The sequence below is a fragment of the Glandiceps talaboti genome, chromosome 16 (assembly GCF_964340395.1).
Source record: "Glandiceps talaboti chromosome 16, keGlaTala1.1, whole genome shotgun sequence".
NCBI classification, from domain to species: domain Eukaryota; kingdom Metazoa; phylum Hemichordata; class Enteropneusta; family Spengelidae; genus Glandiceps; species Glandiceps talaboti.
The window spans coordinates 21232338-21255463 of NC_135564.1; the positions used below are offsets into that span (position 1 = coordinate 21232338).

The following is a 23126-nucleotide window of genomic DNA, read 5'->3' on the forward strand; positions in this document are numbered from 1 at the left end:
TAATGCCCAAAGTTTAGTCTCCAGGAAACAGTTACTGACAATATATTCACAGAATTTTCAATTGGAGATTTAGGTTTACAACTAATTCTTTTACATACATACATACATACATACATACATACATACATACATACATGCATACATACATGCATGCATGCATGCATGCATGCATACATACATACATACATACATACATACATACATACATACGAGGGATATATTGAAGGTAAAAAGAAAGTAAAGATAAAAGTCTGTTCGGCAAAATCCATGGGAGCCTGCGGCATATAACATTGGCTGATGTCTTTCTCTATTAAACATCTCCATTTTTAAGCTGATGTACAACCCACTTTTTCAGCGACTGCAATGAATGAGATAAAGTTTAGAAAAAAATGAACGAAACAAGAATCATTTACAAGTTATATATATAGGTACTGGTGTACAAGTTATATATATATGTACTGGTGTACAAGTTATATATATATGTACTGGTGTACAAGTTATATATATAGGTACTGGTGTACAAATTTTAGTAGGCTACGTCAATATGGTATAAATTTGTCTAAAATTGTTTATCATGATAAACCTCAAATATGCCCATAATTATCAAATTGTATTTTTTCAAACTGATAATTTTATATATACCATACACTGCTATGATATTTTCTATAGGAAAGCAATGAGTTGATTTAGGATGTTGTTACTTCTTGCCAACTATAAAAAAGACAATTCAGCTATGGGTAATCCAACTGTAGCTCATTCAACAACCACTATAGCTCCTTCAATCACTCCTGCAAGTCATTCCACTGCTTCTGCAAGTCATTCAATCACTCCTTCAAGTCATTCATGCATTACCACCCCTATAGGTCATTCAACCTTCATGTCATTCAACCTTCATGTCATTCAACCTTCATGTCATTCAACCCCCTCTGTAGTTCATTCATGCTTTCTTTCATAAGATTCAACCACTCCCACTGGCAGTCATTCAACCATTAGACTGTTGAGTATAGTTACTCAACCACACCCTGTATGCTGACTAATAGTAGTCGACAGCACTTTATATAGTTATACATGATAAACAGTTTGAATGTGCTTACTTGAATAGCCTCTACCAGTGATAAACAATACTCCTTTAGAAACTCATCTCCTAGTGGTATCTTGGGATCAGCCTTTCTACTGCCTTTCAATGCATTAGTTCCATCAAAGTTGATGTAACATAGACGCACTGTGAATTCATCAATGGGACGTAGAAATGCCGGACCTCCAGACATCAGCTGTAGACAAACAAATATCCCACACATTACTTTTCTCTCTACCTTTATTTAGTTCTAGTTTTGTCTTGGGTGTGTTGTATTCATTTGATAAATTTGTAAAAACTTTATGATTTGTTTATTCTTTCAAAGCTCTAGTCTAACTGTAATTAAAGTGAATTTGACAATTTTTCAAAAGATTGTAACTGGAAGAGGTGACTAGATGCAAAACAAGTATTTTTCAATTCCCTTTCCCATAATGATTATTTACCATATAAATGATATTGTAAATTTACCTTGTATCAGATCTCTGGGAATAAAATTATCGATGATTTAATATTTTATTTGGAAATGTAACAATTATTAAAAAACAAAATGGTTTTCCTATTGAGTAGTAAATGTTAAAAACTGTCAGGAAAGAAAAATGAAACACATAGAAAGGTTCAAAGTTATCCTCTAATCCTTGTCATTAAATACACACTATATCAATATATGTAACTGATCCATTTTATATACAAAACAATTCAGCTGTTGTAATGTAATGTCAAAAGGTCAAACATGCTCATTTGCATATTGTATGACTTTGTTTCCACATTTTATATCACAGAATTTTCATTTGCATATTGTATAAAATTTGCATATTTCTGATGCTATACATTTGTCACATGCATATTGTTTGACATCATTTGCATATCCCATGATGCTACACATTTATATCATCTGAAAATTATGTTTCCATGATTATGATTTACTTGCATCCTTATGATTAATTTGCATATTTATGACATTATTTGCATATCTAATAGCTATTTGCTAACAACTCAAATACATGAGATGAGAGAAAATTCTGATTACTTACTGCAACATGTGCCTCATTAAAGATGGCGTCACAAAACTGTGTACCTGTGGTGATGCCCCTAGCCTTCATGGCTGGTCGTAAAATCTCAAAGTTAGGAAACATGTAATAACCTGCAGTTGGCATGACAGCTTTTACTCCAACTGACGTCAGTTCTCTGCAAAAAAAAGTGGCAGCACAAACAAATTCTATGAAAATTGTGGAAGTGGATTTTATATATTTACAAACAATTAAATTCTATGAAAATTGTAGGACCTTGGGTTTCTTTGACAAAAACTGAAACCTTTGACCTATAAACAAATCAAAGTTTGTAGACAGAGACTTGTTTTTATCAACTTAATTGATATTACAGTGACAGATAATCAAAGAATTCATTTAAGACATTAATTGCCCCCCCCCCCCATAAAAAAAATATCCATGGCCATGAAGATATTTGTGTTCATTACTGAGACACTTACTACACAGCCTTAATTATATGCACACAATAATTTAATTTTGGCACAAAAATTGTGAAAGCAAGAATTATGATCAATAGGTATGAGAAAAGAATATGTTGCCAGTATTATCAATATAGATAATTGTACATGTGTTGGGTAGCACCCACTGGGGACCAGAAACAATGAGAGATAATATTCAGACTTAAGAAGCCATCACATACCTATGACAGTATTATTAATATAGATAGTTGTGTTGGGTAGCACCCACTGGGGACCAGAAACAATGAGAGATAATATTCAGACTTAAGAAGCCATCACATACCTATGACAGTATTATTAATATAGATAGTTGTGTTGGGTAGCACCCACTGGGGACCAGAAACAATGAGAGATAATATTCAGACTTAAGAAGCCATCACATACCTATGACAGTATTTAGCTGCAGCTTGTAATACTCGTCTCTCATGCACAACATAATCTTTCACTTCCTCTGACCATTCATGGAGCTGTAAAGATTTCCATATAAGGGTATTTCCTTACGAATTCATGTCCAAATTAGGGAGAATCAAAGTCCCAAAGTGAAACGGTACCAAATAAGGTCATTGTGATCACAAAATTCTCCATACAAGAAAAAAACAATAAGATTTTCATAAAAGGGCATTTCATTTTGAAAAAAAATTAAAATATGGAGAAACCAAAGGTTTAAGGTATAAAAAGTGCCAAATAAGCCAGTGTGATCATAATTATTTACATCAATGTAAGAATAAAACAAATGATTGTAACTATGAAACTTTGAAATAAGTCAATTCACTGAAGTGTATCAAAATAGGAAAGTTCCTATATACATCTTAAATTCACAAATCCTTACAACAATTAAACAGGTTTCAAGATTACAGACTAAAAGAAAACAATTTTCTAGTGTATTTTGATAAGATTACCCATATAGCAGCATGTTGCATTGGTGCTGGAGCACAGGAATATGTATGGCTGGCTGCACTACACACAGCATTCTTTAACACTGATAACTCACTTGGGTAAATATGATATCCCAACTGTAAGATAAACAAATAAAGTGCAGAATTGCTCCCAAGATAAAGTTGTTTTTTTATCTTTTACATTTAGGCTAACTAAAAAAATAACGCCAATGGTGTTGTAGCACAACTGTACACTTTTAGTCCATGTTTATGTTGCCTATCCAGCCCTGTTGTACCGGTATATAAGCCATTATTTGGCTGTTGCTATGTGCATGGTTTTGTTGCTAGGCATATTTGCATACATTTTTTTTATTTGTTATACACTTGCCTATTAATTCCTGTTATCTTTGCAATACACACCATCAGTTGGCTGTTTCTATGGGCACAGGCTTGTTGCTAGGATATTTGCATACCTTTTTTTTGTATGTTTATTCACTTGTCTATTGATTTCTGTTATCTTTGTGATAGACAATCATTTGGCTGTTGCTATGGGGTGTGGTCTTGTTGCTAGAATATTTGTATTCATATTTTGAATCCTTACTCACTTGCCTACCAGATAATGTCGTTATTTGCAAAATATACATATATTTGGTTGTTGCTAATGGCAGAGTAATGGTTGCTAGGGCCTATTGTATCAACATTTTTGAACAACATCTGCAGAATAATATCACTTCCAGAAACATCTCACGTAATTTCAGTTTCATTGGCCAAGTACTTTTCATGACAGATATTGGCCATTAGCGGTTCAAGTGCTACTTTCCCGACTTGGTGAGCCAGCAAGTCGGGTGTCATAAAAATTGTTTGCATCTCTAAAGCTATTTGCAATGTCACTGATAATGGGTCAGTACAACTGATATGACATTGAGCTTAGCTTTGCCTGATGTGGTATGTAATAGTGCTTTATCACATTTGTAAATATTGCCAACAAACATTATTCAGTGATAAGAAAGATAAGAAAGCCCACTTCCTTAGCTAATGGCTCAATTCTGTAATGGGCCTATTATTGTGTCAATATTTTTGAACAACATCTGCAGAATAATATCACTTCCAGAAACATCTCACTTAATTTCAGTTTCATTGGCCAAGTACTTTTTGAAATATAAGTTTGTAACCAAAATCCACATTTTTACACCTAATCTGCATATCAATTATGACATCATGACATGCTTAACATATCCTTGCAATTGTTTACCTAGATTTCTCTTGAATTTATCATTTTTTTTAAAAACAAACTTTCATTGAATTTTGTCATTCTATTTTGATTTTACAACATGAATATTAAATATAAAATCCCACTTTTTACTCACCCTCCATCCACCAGCACTTGCCCACTTTGACAGTCCTGTACTTAATATACAACCTTCTGGATAAAACTGAAACATACACCAAACAAAGGAAACACTATACTCAAATATAAATAATGTAGAACTGGGAGAGGAACTCATAAGGAAATTAATGAGCATGAGAGAAGTAGCACCTGTCAAAAACTGATTTCGCAATTATTGATTTTGGAAATTTGTCTGAGTGAATAATCCTAATTATAAAATTGAATACTACAGAACATAAATGTTTACTCGGCATGTAAAAACTATATGGTTATTTTCAGACTCAATAATGACAATTCTAGCACCTTCTGATTTATGTTGTATCTCTCCTGTGTTCACATGTCAACATTTTCTTCAAATACATAACAAATGGTGTCATCTGTCTTTTGGATCATTCTATTTTCTGTTGTTATCTCTCTGCTTTCAATTCTTTCATTGAGTTTTCACCCATTTTCATGGCTTCTGTTCAAATTTCACTTTCAGTAACATCAATTTGTTGGTTTTTCATGTGTATTTTTTGTCTTTAATATCCATGTAAACAGTAGGAGCAACACAACAATGTTATAATTGTGTTTTTATTGGAAAACTGCATCACATAATTAAAATGGGGCCAAAGTTGGGTAGAATACCATACAAATCTCATCTGTAAACTGATCACCAGCATATTAGTTCAGTAAATATATAGAATTTTTACCTTTGCCAATGAAGCATGATTGTTCTCAAAATGAAGTCGGGAATATATTTCATCACTCAGAACTATTATTTTGTGCTTCCTGAATACTTCACTGCAAAACAAGAATTTAAATAATATAAACAAATATTAGATTATGAATCACCAGGATGTTGAAAAAATACACATGCTCAAATAAATGATTACTAAATTTAATTTGATAATTTCTTAAGGTACAATTTCTAATATGTGAAATTTAAAGTGGCAAAAGCCGAGTTTATACATGTTTTGGAGGGTAATTTTCATATATCAAAATGAAGTAAACATATATGCTGTCACAGAACTAAAACCTGGTATTCAAAAAAATAGTTTTCAATCCCAGACCATTGAATTAAGTGATATCTCACCTGCCCAAGTATTACATGGGGTCATTCTTTTATTCCACACAAACTCTTTCAATTTTTAATAGCTTTGGCAAACAACTTATTTCATACCTAAATCATAATCAAGAGTGGATTCGACCTTGAAGCAATATGTGACTGTCAATCAAACATTCAAATTGTATCAGAGATAAAATTTAAATAGTGATCTGGCACAAACCAGACTTCAATATTTCTCATAAAATCTAAGTTTGATCTACTGGGCATATTCCAGACATTAAAATTGTTCAGGAATTGAAGTCGAGAGCAAACAAGACACATTCCGGACAGAAAAATAATTTTAGAAACTGAGTCGATAGTATACCAGGCAATTACCAAACAGTGAAAATTGTGTCTGGACACAAACTGGGCACAAGCCAGAAAGAAAGTGGACACAAAATTTGATAAAGGTAGTACATAATAATTAGATAATATAATTCAATAGAATCTAATGGTAAACTATCAAGGAAATCTCTATAATATAATAAACTTTGATAACACTCTATGGCAGAAGATGATCTTTCATGTCATTGAAGGCATTCATTCTAGATTAGTTTAATCAATAAGTTATTCACTAAATAGTTTTTGCACAAAAAAATTCAATAAACTCAGCTTTAGCCATCATAATTTCTAAATTGTTGACATGTATAGTTACGTTTAAGATGTCTGAAACCATGGGTATATGCATGTAAAATAAAATAATATATGATGATAATAGGTGACAGAAATACATGTATTGACATTTAATAAAGTCAGAAAATAAAGACAGCAAAATGCAAAGCAGCCAAAATAAGAGAATAGGCAAGGCATGAAGGAATCACAGAATATATTAGGTGTTAATATGTTAAATCTATATGTAGTTAGTAACCATTATTATGGTAGCACAGAAGCATACAGGCTCCTTTAGTTGTCAACAACAATTAAAGGGGAACACCACTCCAGGAAATAAAGGTATCTTCATTAGCTTATGGTTCTGGAAAGTCATTTCATGATTTCACAGGACATTATAATTTTTTGCTCGGTTGTTAAGAAACACCAAACTGAAATTCATTTTCACCTGCACTGTTTTTTTTCAGTGATGCTACCTGATTGGTTATAGTAGATGATTATTCATTAGATGCACATTGAATATTCATGGCTCCAAAGAGCTTATTTTCTTCAGATGTATAGTCAAGAATATTGACCTATCAGGTATCACTGAAAGAACAGTGCAGGTGAAATGAATTTCAATTTTATGTTTCTTCGCAACCAAATGAAAATTATGTGAAAACATGAAAACACTTTCTAGACCCCAAAGTTTATGAAAATGCCTGTATTTCCTGGAGTGCTGTTTTCCTTTAAGTAAAGAAACAACATGTGTGTTTCCGCAAGTTAAATGCAATTATAAACACAGTTAGTGTCAGAGTGCTACCAGAATAACTCTGATTAGGATATGCACTGATAACACCACAAAATTGATAGAACAAAGCAAAAACAAGTCCCCGCTTTAAGTCACATGATATATTCTGACCACAATAAATTTACATTAAAAGCAAGAAAGGGATGTAATTTTTCACTCATGGGGATAGAGAATAAATTGGGTTCAATCAAGTATGTTTGTACGAGAGAAATGAAATTGAAAACAAGTGATTTACACAAATATCAAATCAGAGATGAACAAGTAGTACACTCTGAATTTGTGAGATTGTGACACCTCTATCAGTAGAGTGACAAGCATAGTGTGCTCTGAAGTTGAACAAGGCAGTCTGCTCAACCAACTGGACAAGCAGAAGTACACTCTAAATTCAAGAGTATACTCTACCAGTTGAACCACTGAGCATAGCAATCTGACATGAAGTCAGAGTTCTATCAGCCATTAGTAACAGCCAGTATTGTACTCTATCCAGTCAGTACAGTGCACTCTGAAATCGAGTAGAGTGCACCCTGAATTTAAGTAACGGTGGTCTACCAGCTGAAAAACTGCAAGTGCACCCTGAATTTAAGTTACACTGGTCTACCAGCTGGACAACCAAAAGTGCACTCTGAATTTAAGTCACAGTGGTTTACAAGCTGGACAACCAGAAGTGCACTCTGAATTTAAGTTACACTGGTCTACCAACTGGACAACCAGTAATGCAGAGTCTGAATTGAAGTCAGTATGTCTGCCAGTAGGACAACCACTTACACTCTAAACTCCAGAGTGCACTACAAGAAACAGCTATGCAGAGCAAAATTCACTTTTTTTAAATTTCATTTCATATGAAAGAAATCCAGATTAAATTGTTAATATTTCCCAATTTGAGTAAAATGTATGCAATGATATTAAAAAATGAATGATAAATCAACCTGAGTTGTTTCAGGTGCTCTACCGTGTAACAGGTACCAGCTGAAAAAGGAAAATAACATGAACCAGTGTAGAACACACACATTTTTAGGAATTTTAATTTTCCTTCTATACAATTATTTTACCAAGGAATTCTGCATGGCTTAATAATTAATTTTGGAATTTCATTTTCTTTGCAACCATTAAATGTCCTGAAAAATGTTGTATTGCTTTTTAACTTTATTTATATTCAGCTATTTCATTCTTGCTTGAAACAATAATTTCTGCATGGCTGTATTGTACTTCATTGATTTTGTAATGATAAATGTCTAAGTCTACATAAAAAGAATTTTCCCATGTAATGTACAGGATATTTGTTCTTTGCACAAAGTTTTTCAACAGACTGTTGTTTAAGGAAATGGAAAGAAATATCAATTAAATTGATAAAAATAATATAGAAATTACATGATGCTTGAATAATGAATAATACAACATATGTAGTCCAAAATAACTGTAAATATGGATGAAAAATGGGTATTAATTTTGGCTTTATAATTAACAAACCAATTTTACAATGTTTTCCTACTTGAAAAACAATGTGACACAACATAGAACAAGTCTATATGTACGTAAGTCAATAATTGCAAAAACAAATTTAAAAATTGTAGAATGTTAGTATTTGTACGGTAACCACTACATCATCTAGTCTGAAACCTCACTATTTATGAATACCTGTGATACATACACTTACTCAGTTTGTTTACAAATTACTTCTAAGTTCTATGTACTATATAACAAACTTTTTATACCCATGTATCTATGCCCCCCCCCCCCAAAAAAAAAAAAAAAAAAAAAAAAAAAAAGAAAGAAAAGAATTGTTTCTGGTCAGCATCACCTCACATCACATCATCATGCATCACTTAAATACCCCACATAAATCTTCTTTTTTTTTATGTGTTTGTCCAGCCCATGCAGTCTGCAGTCTCCAGATTGAGTGACAGGTTTGACAATAAAAAGAACAGTAACTGCCATAAATAGTAGATTGAGTGATAAGTTTGACAATAAAAAGAACAGTAACTGCCATAAATAGTAGATTGAGTGACAGGTTTGACAATAAAAGGAACAGTAACTGCCATAAATAGTAGATTGAGTGATAGGTTTGACAATAAAAAGAACAGTAACTGCCATAAATAGTAGATTGAATGACAGCTTTGACAATTACAAAAAAAACATATATTGTGTCTTTGACACACCACTTTTATAGACAAAACGTTCTGACCAGAAACAATTCTTTTTTTTTGCCAATAACAGTATTTTGCACTTAATGACTTACAAACAGAGATGTAGCCTACATTGTTACACATTGTTTCTAAAGTACAAAAACAAAGTAAAGTTCTTTTATTTAATTAAAAATTAAAAAAAATATCCATTTCTCTTCCATATTTCACCACTTTAATGCTATGGCAGAAATTGAAGCTCTAAGTAGAGAATTTGGGTGTACGTTTTGTTACATATTATAACTAGAGAATTTGGGTGTAAGTTTTGTTACATATTATTATTATGTAAATGTGTGTGTGGCAGCTTTACATACACATAATTTGTAAATAGCAACATATACACATGACCACAAATATTATTGTGTGTACATGTACATGTAGGTCCATACTTACATTTGTAACATCAAAATCAATATAAATATACAACAAAACTGTTCACTAATGCTATAATCACATCTATAAATTGCAGCTAAGCTTCCATTCAAGGTTGTCCCTTGAGTGTAAGTCTTATTAATGCAGCCAGAAAGGATACTATAAATATAGGCTTATTAATTGGTTCAGGACCAACTTGTTTTCTTTTACTCTAAATTTTAACCCTAATCTGACCTGAGCCTTATAACCAAATACTTATACTCTCACAAAACTTCACACAATACAAATATAGCTTGACTGTGTGTATGTCTTACTTAACTTCAAAAATTTCACTTAAATCATTTAGAGTATATTTACTATGTGCTGTCTAGACAAAACAAAACAGCATGAGGTCAGCATATATAGGTCCTGTAGTTTTAAAATGGCTGTACCATATCTATTTTAACACATCAGGACTATACTGTTTTCTTTATATCTAGCTGCCCTCAGAACTTTAGAAATACCTATGAATAATACACCATCAGGAGTGCACTGTGCCTGGTATTCAGCAATATTCAAAACTACAGTGTGTGACTCTCACAATAGATGCATTGTGTCAGCAAAGAATGTTACTCAACTTTAATTGAAGCATCATGACCCTGTGTGGCACTTACAACTGCTATTGGTTGAAGGTCACAGTATGTCTTTGACACTGCTGATGATAGTTAGAGCTACTGGCCACAGGTAATAAATGGTGACAAGTATGTTCTAGTATATATGAAGCAGTACTGTAAACATGACATAAACATTTCCTACTACAATCTCACATATAACCGCCTCCATAAGATGTGTATTTCATTCCAATGTCATAAGCATTATAAAAATTATCTGAAATTCTGGGCCCATGCCGAAAAGTGTCATTTTTATTTTTATTCTAGCTATGCTACATTTAGTAGCCCTATAAAGAGCATTGGGATGCTGTGTAAAAGAAATATATTCGTATCACTTATTGTAATTTTGGGGGTATCCATAAACTAGCTGTTCATGTTACTAGAATACTCCCTCATGGTATAGAAGATCCCCCCCCCCCCATCATGTACTAGGACACTAACATTAATTTGTCAATTTGTCATACATAAAAAAATATAATATCCAATTGAACCTTTAAATTCACGACGATATGGCACCTTTAACCAAGTGACATATGACATAAACTCTGTTGGTACACCCTACAGTTTATCTTATACTATGTAGGTATAGGTACATTACTTTTGTTAATTACTTTTAAACATGTCACTGAAGTAACTTCTACAGCAGTAACTTATTATGGAAAAATCACTCTAGAAAAGAATCCAGCAAAGCTATACCAGCTGTTAAAACTTAAATGTATACTAAAACCAAAAATGGAAAAAGTTGACATAATTGCAGTCAAATATTATCTATAAAGAATTTATGCATACTTACTTGGGTTATCAGGGTTACACATTATTAAAAGTCGATTTGGACCTAACTTGTTTTCTAGTATGACCTGTAGGTATACAAATAAAGGACAGTGAACTCACAGCGATTAAAATCACAACATTTGTATCAACTGATAAACTACATTGTAGCTTATCTTGAACATCATCATAATTACAGAGTATACTCTTAACCCTTTGATAAAAGGTAAACAATGGACAACTGTGAATGGAGTAAAGTGCATAGTTAATGTAAGTGAAAAGTCACAGATGTTAGATTGAATGGACAATTTTGCTACATATATCAATGGGTAGTTTTTGTTTGCCAGGGATTTTGACCGTATATTGGATTATGGGTAATCTAACATGGCCGATAATATCACCTTGGACTGCTAAATATCAGAATGATGAGGTAGTAAATATGTATACATCAGACATTGACATGTTTACTCAGATATCCTGATCTCAATTTTTCAAAAAAAGATCTCTCCATATTGTGTATCACATTCAGAATTGGATCAGTTACTCAATGGTGACATAAAAATTGTAAATATGAAATATGCCTCAATACAGATGTAGAATTTTTTGCAGTGGTTTGTTAATCAGTCATCAAATATATCAGTTTAAGGATATTGGTACAATCTGTTTATGAAAAGATAGTAAGTCTTAATATAAAATGTTTCTTTTTATAAGGACATGAATTAGACTTTGTTTGTATAACTAATGGATGGTTACACACACTGATGACAATAGACAATGATCAAAGTAATGAATTGAAATTCAAAAATAAAAGTCTTTTCAAAGTCTTATAATAAAAAAAATTTATGATAAGACTAAAAAATTTGTGTGGTTCCAATCATGTTCAATTTCAGAATATGTGGGGTACATAGAGTTTTTATTTTAATTGTTACATATATTTTTTTTTCATGTGTGAGTGTCTAGTTCAAGTAGCTATGTTTTACATTGTTTCCCATACTGTTATTGGTTTCTTCTCATCAGATGTACAGCCATTACAGATTGGAAGAACAGTTTTATTTTGTCTTTTTAAGATGATATCAGTTTCTGCATCTACTATTTCTTACAAGATTTCACAATTTTTGTGATTTTATTATTTCTTTTTTGAATTCATTAAAAAAGTTTAGGATCAGCAGTGAAAAACTAAGTGGGGTCAGGTAACCAGAACCAAACAATTTTTCTTTCTTAGGTCTAAGATGAATTTTTCAAGGACAATTCAATTCATATCAATTTGCAAACTATATTTATCTGACCTGCTCAACAAGATTTGGTGTCAATCTCCAACCATCCTCCTGCTTCAACTGTATGGTTATAGCATTAAGACCAGCCAGCATTGTTTGTGGTTTATAAGTAGTCCATGATGGTGATAATACCATTACATCTGAGAAATTGATCATCAAAATTTAAAATCCATTCACTCAATAAATCATAATAATCAATAAATCAATTAATGAAAAATAAATATTTTAAAATGCATTCACTCCACGTCAATAAACCAATAAATCAATAAATTAATCCATCAATTGTTCAATCAATTATTCAAAAGAATTTCTACCTGTACATCTGAATTGTAGATTATAATTAATATTTTAGAATTCCGTGACTCTACTCATTAATAAATTAATTAATCAGAACAATAATTTGTAAAGGGCTAACCATTAAACAAAGTCTGTTGGATAAAACTGAATTTGAAGTTGTTGTTTCAAAATAGTGGCTGTTTTTACTTTAAAGAAACCATACTATGTGACCTCAAATAAATGAAAATTAAGTAAATAAATAAATGTGGATATGTATCTCTGAAGATCAGGCTACTAAGCTATTCAACCCAAATTGGTAGGGCAGATCTAGTTAAACTTCTTGGTTTGGAAGCCCAAACACTTTATTGCATAGGCTTGTAATATTTCTATCATACACTGTATTTCTTTGATATAGAATATAATTATACTAATATGAGTAATTATGATTTTAATTTGGTTTGGTTTGGTTTTGCAGTCACATTTTGAAGACATTGCCATTGATGGATTGTCAAAAATTCACATTTCTTCAAAAAAGGAATGTATGACTTTCTTAAGAAAAGATTTCCAGAAGTTAGTAAAAGTGATCAATACAAATAAAACAAATAAGAAATAAAGTATTTATGGCATATATTTGTCTTACCTCCATTGAAGACAGCTAGCATCAGATAAATAAGTTCCTTGCTGCCTGGTGCTACAATGACATTATCAGGTGTCAAGTGTGTTATACCATCTAACCGAGCATGAAAGTCACATATCGTGGTACGTAGTTTCATCAAGCCTAAATAAAAAACATCAATCATATGGCAATTAAATTATTAGAATTAATGTTAATGTATCTTAGATTGTACATACATATATTAATGTTAGTATTGCCACTTAAATAGTAATTATAGATAGACAGAAAACTATTGTGGGTGCAAAGCGCCGGGGGGGGGGGGGGGGGTTTATGTGGATTTGTCACTTTGAAAACCCCAAACTAGACCTCTCCCTGACACTATTTGGACACAATTTTGTCAATTCAGTTGCTGATGTCACCCAATATCAATATTGAGGTAAGAAACAATCAGTTTCTTCTAGGGTTAAAAATATCTTAATAATATCAGACAGCCAATCCAATTAGCCAATGTTACAGGACAAAAAATTCATGTAAAAATATAATACAAGAAAGCATTGATTTATTTTATGTAGTGTTTTTTTTTCCCTTTTTTCTAATAAGTAACAATCATGTAGTTTTGACAGTTTGATTTACAGGACTTACTTGTTCAAGATCATAACTTTATCAGTGTGAAGAAGATCAGCTATCTCTTTGAAACTGTGATTCAAACTTGACAAACTTCTCTAATACATGTATTTATAAATGTTTGAAAAATTTCTCAAACTGATTTTTCTAGATCTTTCGGTAGCCAGAATTTGTGAAGCTAAAAATAACACATTATGCCATTTGTGGTGTGTCGATGTCCTTAGGCACAAGATCATGCTTATAGCGACAGATAAATGGTCACACATAATGTCAATGTACCACCAGTGAAGAGAAGGTAAATGAATAAACATTCCAAAAATATATGCAGATATGCTTAGCAACCAAACCATGTATCCCTTATCGACAGTTAAACGGTGTCGTATATTGCATCATATAACACCATGGATGGATAGACAAGGGAATAAATCTTCAAAAAATTTATGCAAATATAAATAGCAACAAGACCACTTAATCATAATAGAAAATTAAAGTTTACTCTCAACAGTTGTGCTACAACACCATTGGTGCTTTTACCATTGCAACATATACATTGTATTTGATGATCATACCGCATCTCAAATAAACTTAGTTGAATAGTGTTTGGAAATACATTTGTACCAATATAAATAGTCTACCCCATGTTGTTGGATTCATTGTCCATGACTTTCTCTTTGTATCTTACGAATTACATCATACACTGTTAGAGACATTAATTGTTTCATTTCACCCTTATGCTAACACTTCTGTTTGGCTGACAGGCTGGCATATGACACACATACATATCATTACTTACAGACTTATTAGACAAAACATAAGACACGCATAAAGTACTAAATAATAAAATACACACCTTGTACAGGTAAATACAAATTCTCACTTGCATGTTGTTGCATTTCTTTCACAGCTCCTTCTGGAATTGGGAAGGGTGATTGGCCAAATGCCAGGTGATACATCTTTTGTCCATCAGCTATCATTTGTCGAACTTTCTCATTGAATGCTAAATTTGAAGCTGGACAGTAATTCTTCAGGTGTGGTTTAAGAATATCTGGATGTGTTTCTATTTCTTGTTCATTCTTCCCATTTTCTGAGTAGGTGGAATTTGATTGTGTTTCCATGGTTGCAATCTTCCTTACTACTGTCTGTGTATGAAAGAAATCAATCTGATTAAAATCTCATGTGTTGGAAGCAGCTAAAATGCTTTCTTTACCTCTATTTCCATCATTTTGTGATGTTTGTTTTTGTTCTGAGTGATTGCTGCCTTCTGTGACAATCACTCGGAACAAAAACAAATGTCACAAAATGATGGAAATAGAGGTAAATAAAGCATTTTAGCCACTTTCACCACATCAGATTTTAATCAGATTGGAAAGAAATATACAGATTGGTTTAAGGGAATAAACTGAGTTTATATTTTTTATTATGTTTTAGACATCACCATTTATATGGTTGCTTTAGACCACCATTTATATGGTTGCTTTAGACATCACCATTTATATGGTTGTTTTAGACCACCATTTATATGGTTGCTTTAGACATCACCATTTATATGGTTGCTTTAGACCACCATTTATATGGTTGCTTTAGACATCACCATTTGTATGGTTGCTTTAGACCACCATTTATATGGTTGCTTTAGACATCACCATTTGTATGGTTGTTTTAGATATCACCATTTGTATGGTTGCTTTAGACATCACCATTTGTATGGTTGCTTTAGACCACCATTTATATGGTTGTTTTAGACATCACCATTTGTATGGTTGTTTTAGACATCACCATTTTGTATGGTTGTTTTAGACATCACCATTTGTATGGTTGTTTTAGATATCACCATTTGTATGGTTGTTTTAGACATCACCATTTGTATGGTTGCTTTAGACCACCATTTATATGGTTGCTTTAGATATCACCATTTGTATGGTTGTTTTAGACATCACCATTTGCATGGTTGTTTTAGACATCACCATTTTGTATGGTTGTTTTAGATATCACCATTTTGTATGGTTGTTTTAGATATCACCATTTTGTATGGTTGTTTTAGACATCACCATTTTGTATGGTTGTTGTAGACATCACCATTTTGCATGGTTGTTTTAGATATCACCATTTTGTATGGTTGTTTTAGATATCACCATTTTGTATGGTTGTTTTAGACATCACCATTTTGTATGGTTGTTTTAGATATCACCATTTGTATGGTTGTTTTAGACATCACCATTTTGTATGGTTGTTTTAGACATCACCATTTGCATGGTTGTTTTAGATATCACCATTTGTATGGTTGTTTTAGATATCACCATTTTGTATGGTTGTTTTAGACATCATCATTTGTATGGTTGTTTTAGATATCACCATTTGTATACGGTTGTTTTAGATATCACCATTTGTATGGTTGTTTTAGACATCACCATTTGTATATGGTTGTTTTAGACATCATCATTTGTATGGTTGTTTTAGATATCACCATTTGTATGGTTGTTTTAGATATCACCATTTGTATGGTTGTTTTAGACATCACCATTTGTATGGTTGTTTTAGATATCACCATTTGCATGGTTGTTTTAGATATCACCATTTGTATGGTTGTTTTAGATATCACCATTTTGTATGGTTGTTTTAGATATCACCATTTGTATGGTTGTTTTAGACATCATCATTTTTATGGTTGTTTTAGATATCACCATTTGCATGGTTGTTTTAAATATCACCATTTGTATGGTTGTTTTAGATATCACCATTTTGTATGGTTGTTTTAGATATCACCATTTGTATGGTTGTTTTAGACATCACCATTTGTATATGGTTGTTTTAGACATCACCATTTTGTATGGTTGTTTTAGACATCACCATTTGTATGGTTGTTTTAGACATCACCATTTGTATATGGTTGTTTTAGACATCACCATTTGTATGGTTGTTTTAGACATCACCATTTGTATGGTTGTTTTAGACATCACCATTTGTATATGGTTGTTTTAGACATCACCATTTTGTATGGTTGTTTTAGACATCACCATTTGTATATGGTTGTTTTAGACATCACCATTTTGTATGGTTGTTTTAGACATCACCATTTGTATATAGTTGTTTTAGACACCATCATTTGTATGGTTGTTTTAGACATCGCCATTTTGTATGGTTGTTTTAGACATCACCATTTTGTGTGGTTGTTTTAGACATCACCATTTGTATATGGTTGTTTTAGATATCACCATTTGTATATGGTTGTTTTAGATATCACCATTTGTATGGTTGTTTTAGACATCACCATTTTGTATGGTTGTTTTAGACATCATCATTTGTATATGGTTGTTTTAGATATCACCATTTGTATGGTTGTTTTAGACATCACCATTTGTATATGGTTGTTTTAGACATCACCATTACTATGGTTGTTTTAGACATCACCATTTGTATGGTTGTTTTAGACATCACCATTTTGTATGGTTGTTTTAGACATCACCATTTGTATATGGTTGTTTTAGACATCATCATTTGTATGGTTGTTTTAGACATCACCATTTTGTATGGTTGTTTTAGACATCACCATTTGTATATGGTTGTTTTAGATATCACCATTTTGTATGGTTGTTTTAGACATCACCATTTCTATTTGGTTGTTTTAGATATCACCATTTTGTATGGTTATTTTAGATATCACCATTTTGTATGGTTGCTTTAGATATCACCATTTTGTATGGTTGTTTTAGACATCACCATTTTGTATGGTTGTTTTAGATATCACCATTTTGTATGGTTGTTTTAGACATCACCATTTTGTATGGTTGTTTTAGATATCACCATTTTGTATGGTTGTTTTAGATATCACCATTTTGTATGATTGTTTTAGATATCACCATTTGTATGGTTGTTTTAGATATCACCATTTGTATATGGTTGTTTTAGATATCACCATTTTGTATGGTTGTTTTAGATATCACCATTTTGTATGGTTGTTTTAGACATCACCATTTTGTATGGTTGTTTTAGATATCACCATTTTGTATGGTTGTTTTAGACATCACCATTTTGTATGGTTGTTTTAGATATCACCATTTGTATGGTTGTTTTAGACATCACCATTTGTATGGTTGTTTTAGACATCACCATTTGTATGGTTGTTTTAGATATCACCATTTCTATATGGTTGTTTTAGATATCACCATTTTGTACGGTTGTTTTAGATATCACCATTTTGTATGGTTGTTTTAGATATCACCATTTGTATGGTTGTTTTAGACATCACCATTTTGTATGGTTGTTTTAGATATCACCATTTGTATATGGTTGTTTTAGATATCACCATTTGTATGGTTGTTTTAGACATCACCATTTGTATATGGTTGTTTTAGATATCACCATTTTGTATGGTTGTTTTAGACATCACCATTTGTATATGGTTGTTTTAGATATCACCATTTTGTATGGTTGTTTTAGATATCACCATTTTGTATGGTTGTTTTAGACATCACCATTTTGTATGGTTGTTTTAGATATCACCATTTGTATATGGTTGTTTTAGATATCACCATTTGTATGGTTGTTTTAGACATCACCATTTGTATATGGTTGTTTTAGATATCACCATTTTGTATGGTTGTTTTAGACATCACCATTTGTATATGGTTGTTTTAGATATCACCATTTTGTATGGTTGTTTTTTGACATCACCATTTTGTATGGTTGTTTTAGACATCACCATTTTGTATGGTTGTTTTAGACATCACCATTTGTATATGGTTGTTTTAGATATCACCATTTGTATATGGTTGTTTTAGATATCACCATTTGTATGGTTGTTTTAGACATCACCATTTTGTATGGTTGTTTTAGACATCATCATTTGTATATGGTTGTTTTAGATATCACCATTTGTATGGTTGTTTTAGACATCACCATTTTGTATGGTTGTTTTAGATATCACCATTTTGTATGGTTGTTTTAGACATCACCATTTTGTATGGTTGTTTTAGATATCACCATTTTGTATGGTTGTTTTAGATATCACCATTTTGTATGATTGTTTTAGATATCACCATTTGTATGGTTGTTTTAGATATCACCATTTGTATATGGTTGTTTTAGATATCACCATTTTGTATGGTTGTTTTAGATATCACCATTTTGTATGGTTGTTTTAGACATCACCATTTTGTATGGTTGTTTTAGATATCACCATTTTGTATGGTTGTTTTAGACATCACCATTTTGTATGGTTGTTTTAGATATCACCATTTGTATGGTTGTTTTAGACATCACCATTTGTATGGTTGTTTTAGACATCACCATTTGTATGGTTGTTTTAGATATCACCATTTCTATATGGTTGTTTTAGATATCACCATTTTGTATGGTTGTTTTAGATATCACCATTTTGTATGGTTGTTTTAGATATCACCATTTGTATGGTTGTTTTAGACATCACCATTTTGTATGGTTGTTTTAGATATCACCATTTGTATATGGTTGTTTTAGATATCACCATTTGTATGGTTGTTTTAGACATCACCATTTGTATATGGTTGTTTTAGATATCACCATTTTGTATGGTTGTTTTAGACATCACCATTTGTATATGGTTGTTTTAGATATCACCATTTTGTATGGTTGTTTTAGATATCACCATTTTGTATGGTTGTTTTAGACATCACCATTTTGTATGGTTGTTTTAGATATCACCATTTGTATATGGTTGTTTTAGATATCACCATTTGTATGGTTGTTTTAGACATCACCATTTGTATATGGTTGTTTTAGATATCACCATTTTGTATGGTTGTTTTAGACATCACCATTTGTATATGGTTGTTTTAGATATCACCATTTTGTATGGTTGTTTTTTGACATCACCATTTTGTATGGTTGTTTTAGACATCACCATTTTGTATGGTTGTTTTAGACATCACCATTTGTATATGGTTGTTTTAGATATCACCATTTTGTATGGTTGTTTTAGATATCACCATTTTGTATGGTTGTTTTAGATATCACCATTTGTATATGGTTGTTTTAGATATCACCATTTTGTATGGTTGTTTTAGACGTATTCATTATTATTACCTCTACTTCTATACTGAGTCAAGGATTATTATCATTCAGGTAATTTTTCTCATTAGGGATTTTTTCTCATAATTTAGCCCCCTCAAGCTATCTGTCATAATGTTTATTTTCATCTCAAGAAAATTTAAAAATTGTGGAAGCAGTTGCTATGGGATTGGTAATGAGAACAATGGATTTTGGTGTAAACATTTTCTGGCTCATAAACATCTACTCTGGCTGCAAAACATTTTGATAGAATGAATTACTATGGTTTTGATTTCTTTTTTTAAATTTGCTGAAAATCCACAATTTTGAATGGTCCATTTCATTACAAATCTATCTGTATCATATGTTCTCTCATGTGTATATAAGCCCCCAGTTTGCTATCATGCCATCAAGCTGGGCTGTCAGCAGGTAGCCTATCATGCCATCAAGCTGGGCTGTCAGCAGGTAGCCTATCATTCCATCAGTTCTTGAGAGTGTTGAACAGACATATTGGAAATGTCCACATTTAAATGTGTCAGAGTTTACATAATTATTGTAAAAATATCATGATATGATGGCGATCACATAGATGATTGGTCCATATTGGATTTTGCCTGTGTCAGTATATAAAATGCACTTGTACAGTGTATTTCATCATACCATGAACACATTCACAATGCCACATTCAGTGATTGCATCATGAACTGTTAACACTATTACATGTATGTACTTTGACCTTCATCATACCACAATGACTATCATAACAATTTTGTTGATTAGTTTATATTAATGATGCTAGAATTTACAGTATTTGATTATTGCATCAGTAACTTAAATACCTCATATGATGTAGAACACAAGGCTGGAAAAAAATGCTGATTGATTTTCAACACAGCAAAATGGGGAACTTTAATTTCTGTCTCTTTGTGAACAGCATAATAAAATAACACATAATTATATTTCATAGACGTTGGAGAGAGAAGGCTATGATTTCACATATCTAGGATATTTTTCATCCCCATTCATGCATTCTATACTTAGTAAAAATGTCATAATTTTGGGGGTCAAAAACTCCATGGGTTGGGTTGGGTTGGGTCTATGATAGAGCCAAGCAAGAACGTATCACCCAATGATACTTCCATGAGCCAAGCGAAGCCAATCGGACGATAACTGTTTTACAGTATTGTTCACTTTTTCCCAACTACTTATTTTCGACTACAATGAAGGCAAAATGCCATTTCCCAAAGTTTCCTTTACAAATACAATGTAAATGAATAGTTCATATTGTTTCAAATGCATTACCGTGGATTTAACAGTCTCACCAGTCTGCTCTGAGCGAGTACGCACCGACTACTATAGTACAGATAGAGTCAGTTATATTTGATCTAGTCTAGTTCTCATACAGTATAGCTACGACCATGGACGTATACTTCCATGGGTTTGGGTTAGAAACCAGTCTGGTCATCCAGACTATGTTTGGTCGCTATGCGCGCCGTTCTCAGTCAGATCTCGCAGGAATTACTGACAGTATAATTCCGCCAATGTCAGATATAAGTAAGGACAGACCTTGGTCAGAGATCTACATGTAGTCTGAAAGATTCAGCTACCCATGAGTATATTATACGAGTAAACAGGGCCTCTTCGGGTCCAAAACTACTGGTAAAAGATCATTGAAATAATAATAGAAACCCGGTTATTTCGTATTATGGACCAAATATGTCAACATTGTCAATACTTTAATTTGATATTTCATTAGTATATTCTGAAACATATCTCGGGGAGAAAAGTGTCTGTGATTTCAATGTATTTAGTCCAGTTCCTGACGGACTGTATTCCGTTGTACTGGTAGTACGGAATAATGTTCTTCAGGAACTAGACTACAATGTATTGTTCACACGTTCAATTGACAGCAGTTGTATCTCTGACAGAGAACGGAGCTCGGAGTCGTACGATACCGACTTTGTACTCCTGGATTACCCTTTATATTAGATGAATGTCAACAAGATTATATAACAGTGACGCCATACAATGTATTGGCAGTAGTTCATGCATAAAACAGCAGACCACCGTCTCCCCTTGCTCGTTTAGATTTACAGATGTTATTTACAAGGACTCCGTGGACAAAGTGGTCGAGATACATGGTAACACTGTGTTTGAATCTGTAGTACTAGTCCAACGATGTATGAACGTAGACGTACTAGGCAGTGTCCATGAACGTCACTGCTTGTGACTGTTATGATAATGATGTAATACGAATAGTAAGCTTATGCGAAACTCGTTTCTAAATATATCCCCACCTATAAAAACTGCAAACAGTGTATAGTGCATAGTGTCCCGAGGTTTACACACACGCTACTAGTACTACGATACCGCGTAGGTTCGATACAACCTTACAGTACGTACGTACACACGTACTGTATGAAATTCTGGTCTCAGATCGATTTACTCTGATATTGGGTGTAGATATTAAGAAACAAAATCAACCAGTGACAACTAAAGTACAGATTAAAATGCACTGCTACAAGTTGTTGATAACGGAACCTGATTTAAAATGCTCAAAATTAAACTTTACCTCAATTGGGCTCGCTATACAATCTTTCAACCACTGAATTTGACTGCAACGACTTAACTGTTGTGATATCTTGGTTGACAGACAAAGCTGTTTAACCATTTCGTTCGCGAAATTTGATTGGTCAAAATGACCTGCGTGTTCGATTGTTGATTGAGTAAAAAAAAACGGGGGTGTGGGCCATCGAGGGCACAGGGGCGTGTATTATTGCTTAGATTTCCGTTTTCTTAGGAAAATATCATACGAATCTTGCTGCTACAAATGTATCGATCTATAGTACTACGTATACTATACTTTCCCTATACAGGTAGGAATATATATTCAAAAGGTTGTTATATTTAGTCTGTAGACCTGGAAAACAACAATCTATGCAATATTGCACGCCCCTGTGATCGAGGGTAGCACTTTTAACGATGGTGTATGGCGTTGAATGCCTGCCAATATTC

At 32.5% G+C, this 23126-nt stretch overlaps 1 protein-coding gene across 2 annotated transcripts; it reads right to left on the bottom strand.

The window, feature by feature from the left end:
• Positions 1–216: 216 nt before the first annotated feature.
• LOC144447603 (aspartate aminotransferase-like) lies at positions 217–22730 on the bottom strand. 2 transcript variants are annotated; one of them, XM_078137680.1, is made up of 13 exons: positions 22684–22730; positions 14938–15226; positions 13488–13625; positions 12584–12711; positions 11323–11386; positions 8254–8293; positions 5534–5624; positions 4822–4887; positions 3479–3592; positions 2964–3046; positions 2107–2260; positions 1095–1271; positions 217–358 (listed from the first exon to the last, which is right to left on the bottom strand). In XM_078137680.1, exons 2-13 carry the CDS (start codon positions 15200–15202, stop codon positions 311–313), a joined length of 1368 nt encoding a protein of 455 aa, XP_077993806.1. In that variant the 5' UTR covers positions 15203–15226; positions 22684–22730; the 3' UTR covers positions 217–310. The 2 variants fall into 2 exon arrangements, with proteins under 2 accessions (XP_077993806.1, XP_077993807.1); XM_078137681.1 differs by lacking the exons at positions 14938–15226; positions 22684–22730 and adding an exon at positions 14106–14178.
• Between the last annotated feature and the right edge of the window lie 396 nt (positions 22731–23126).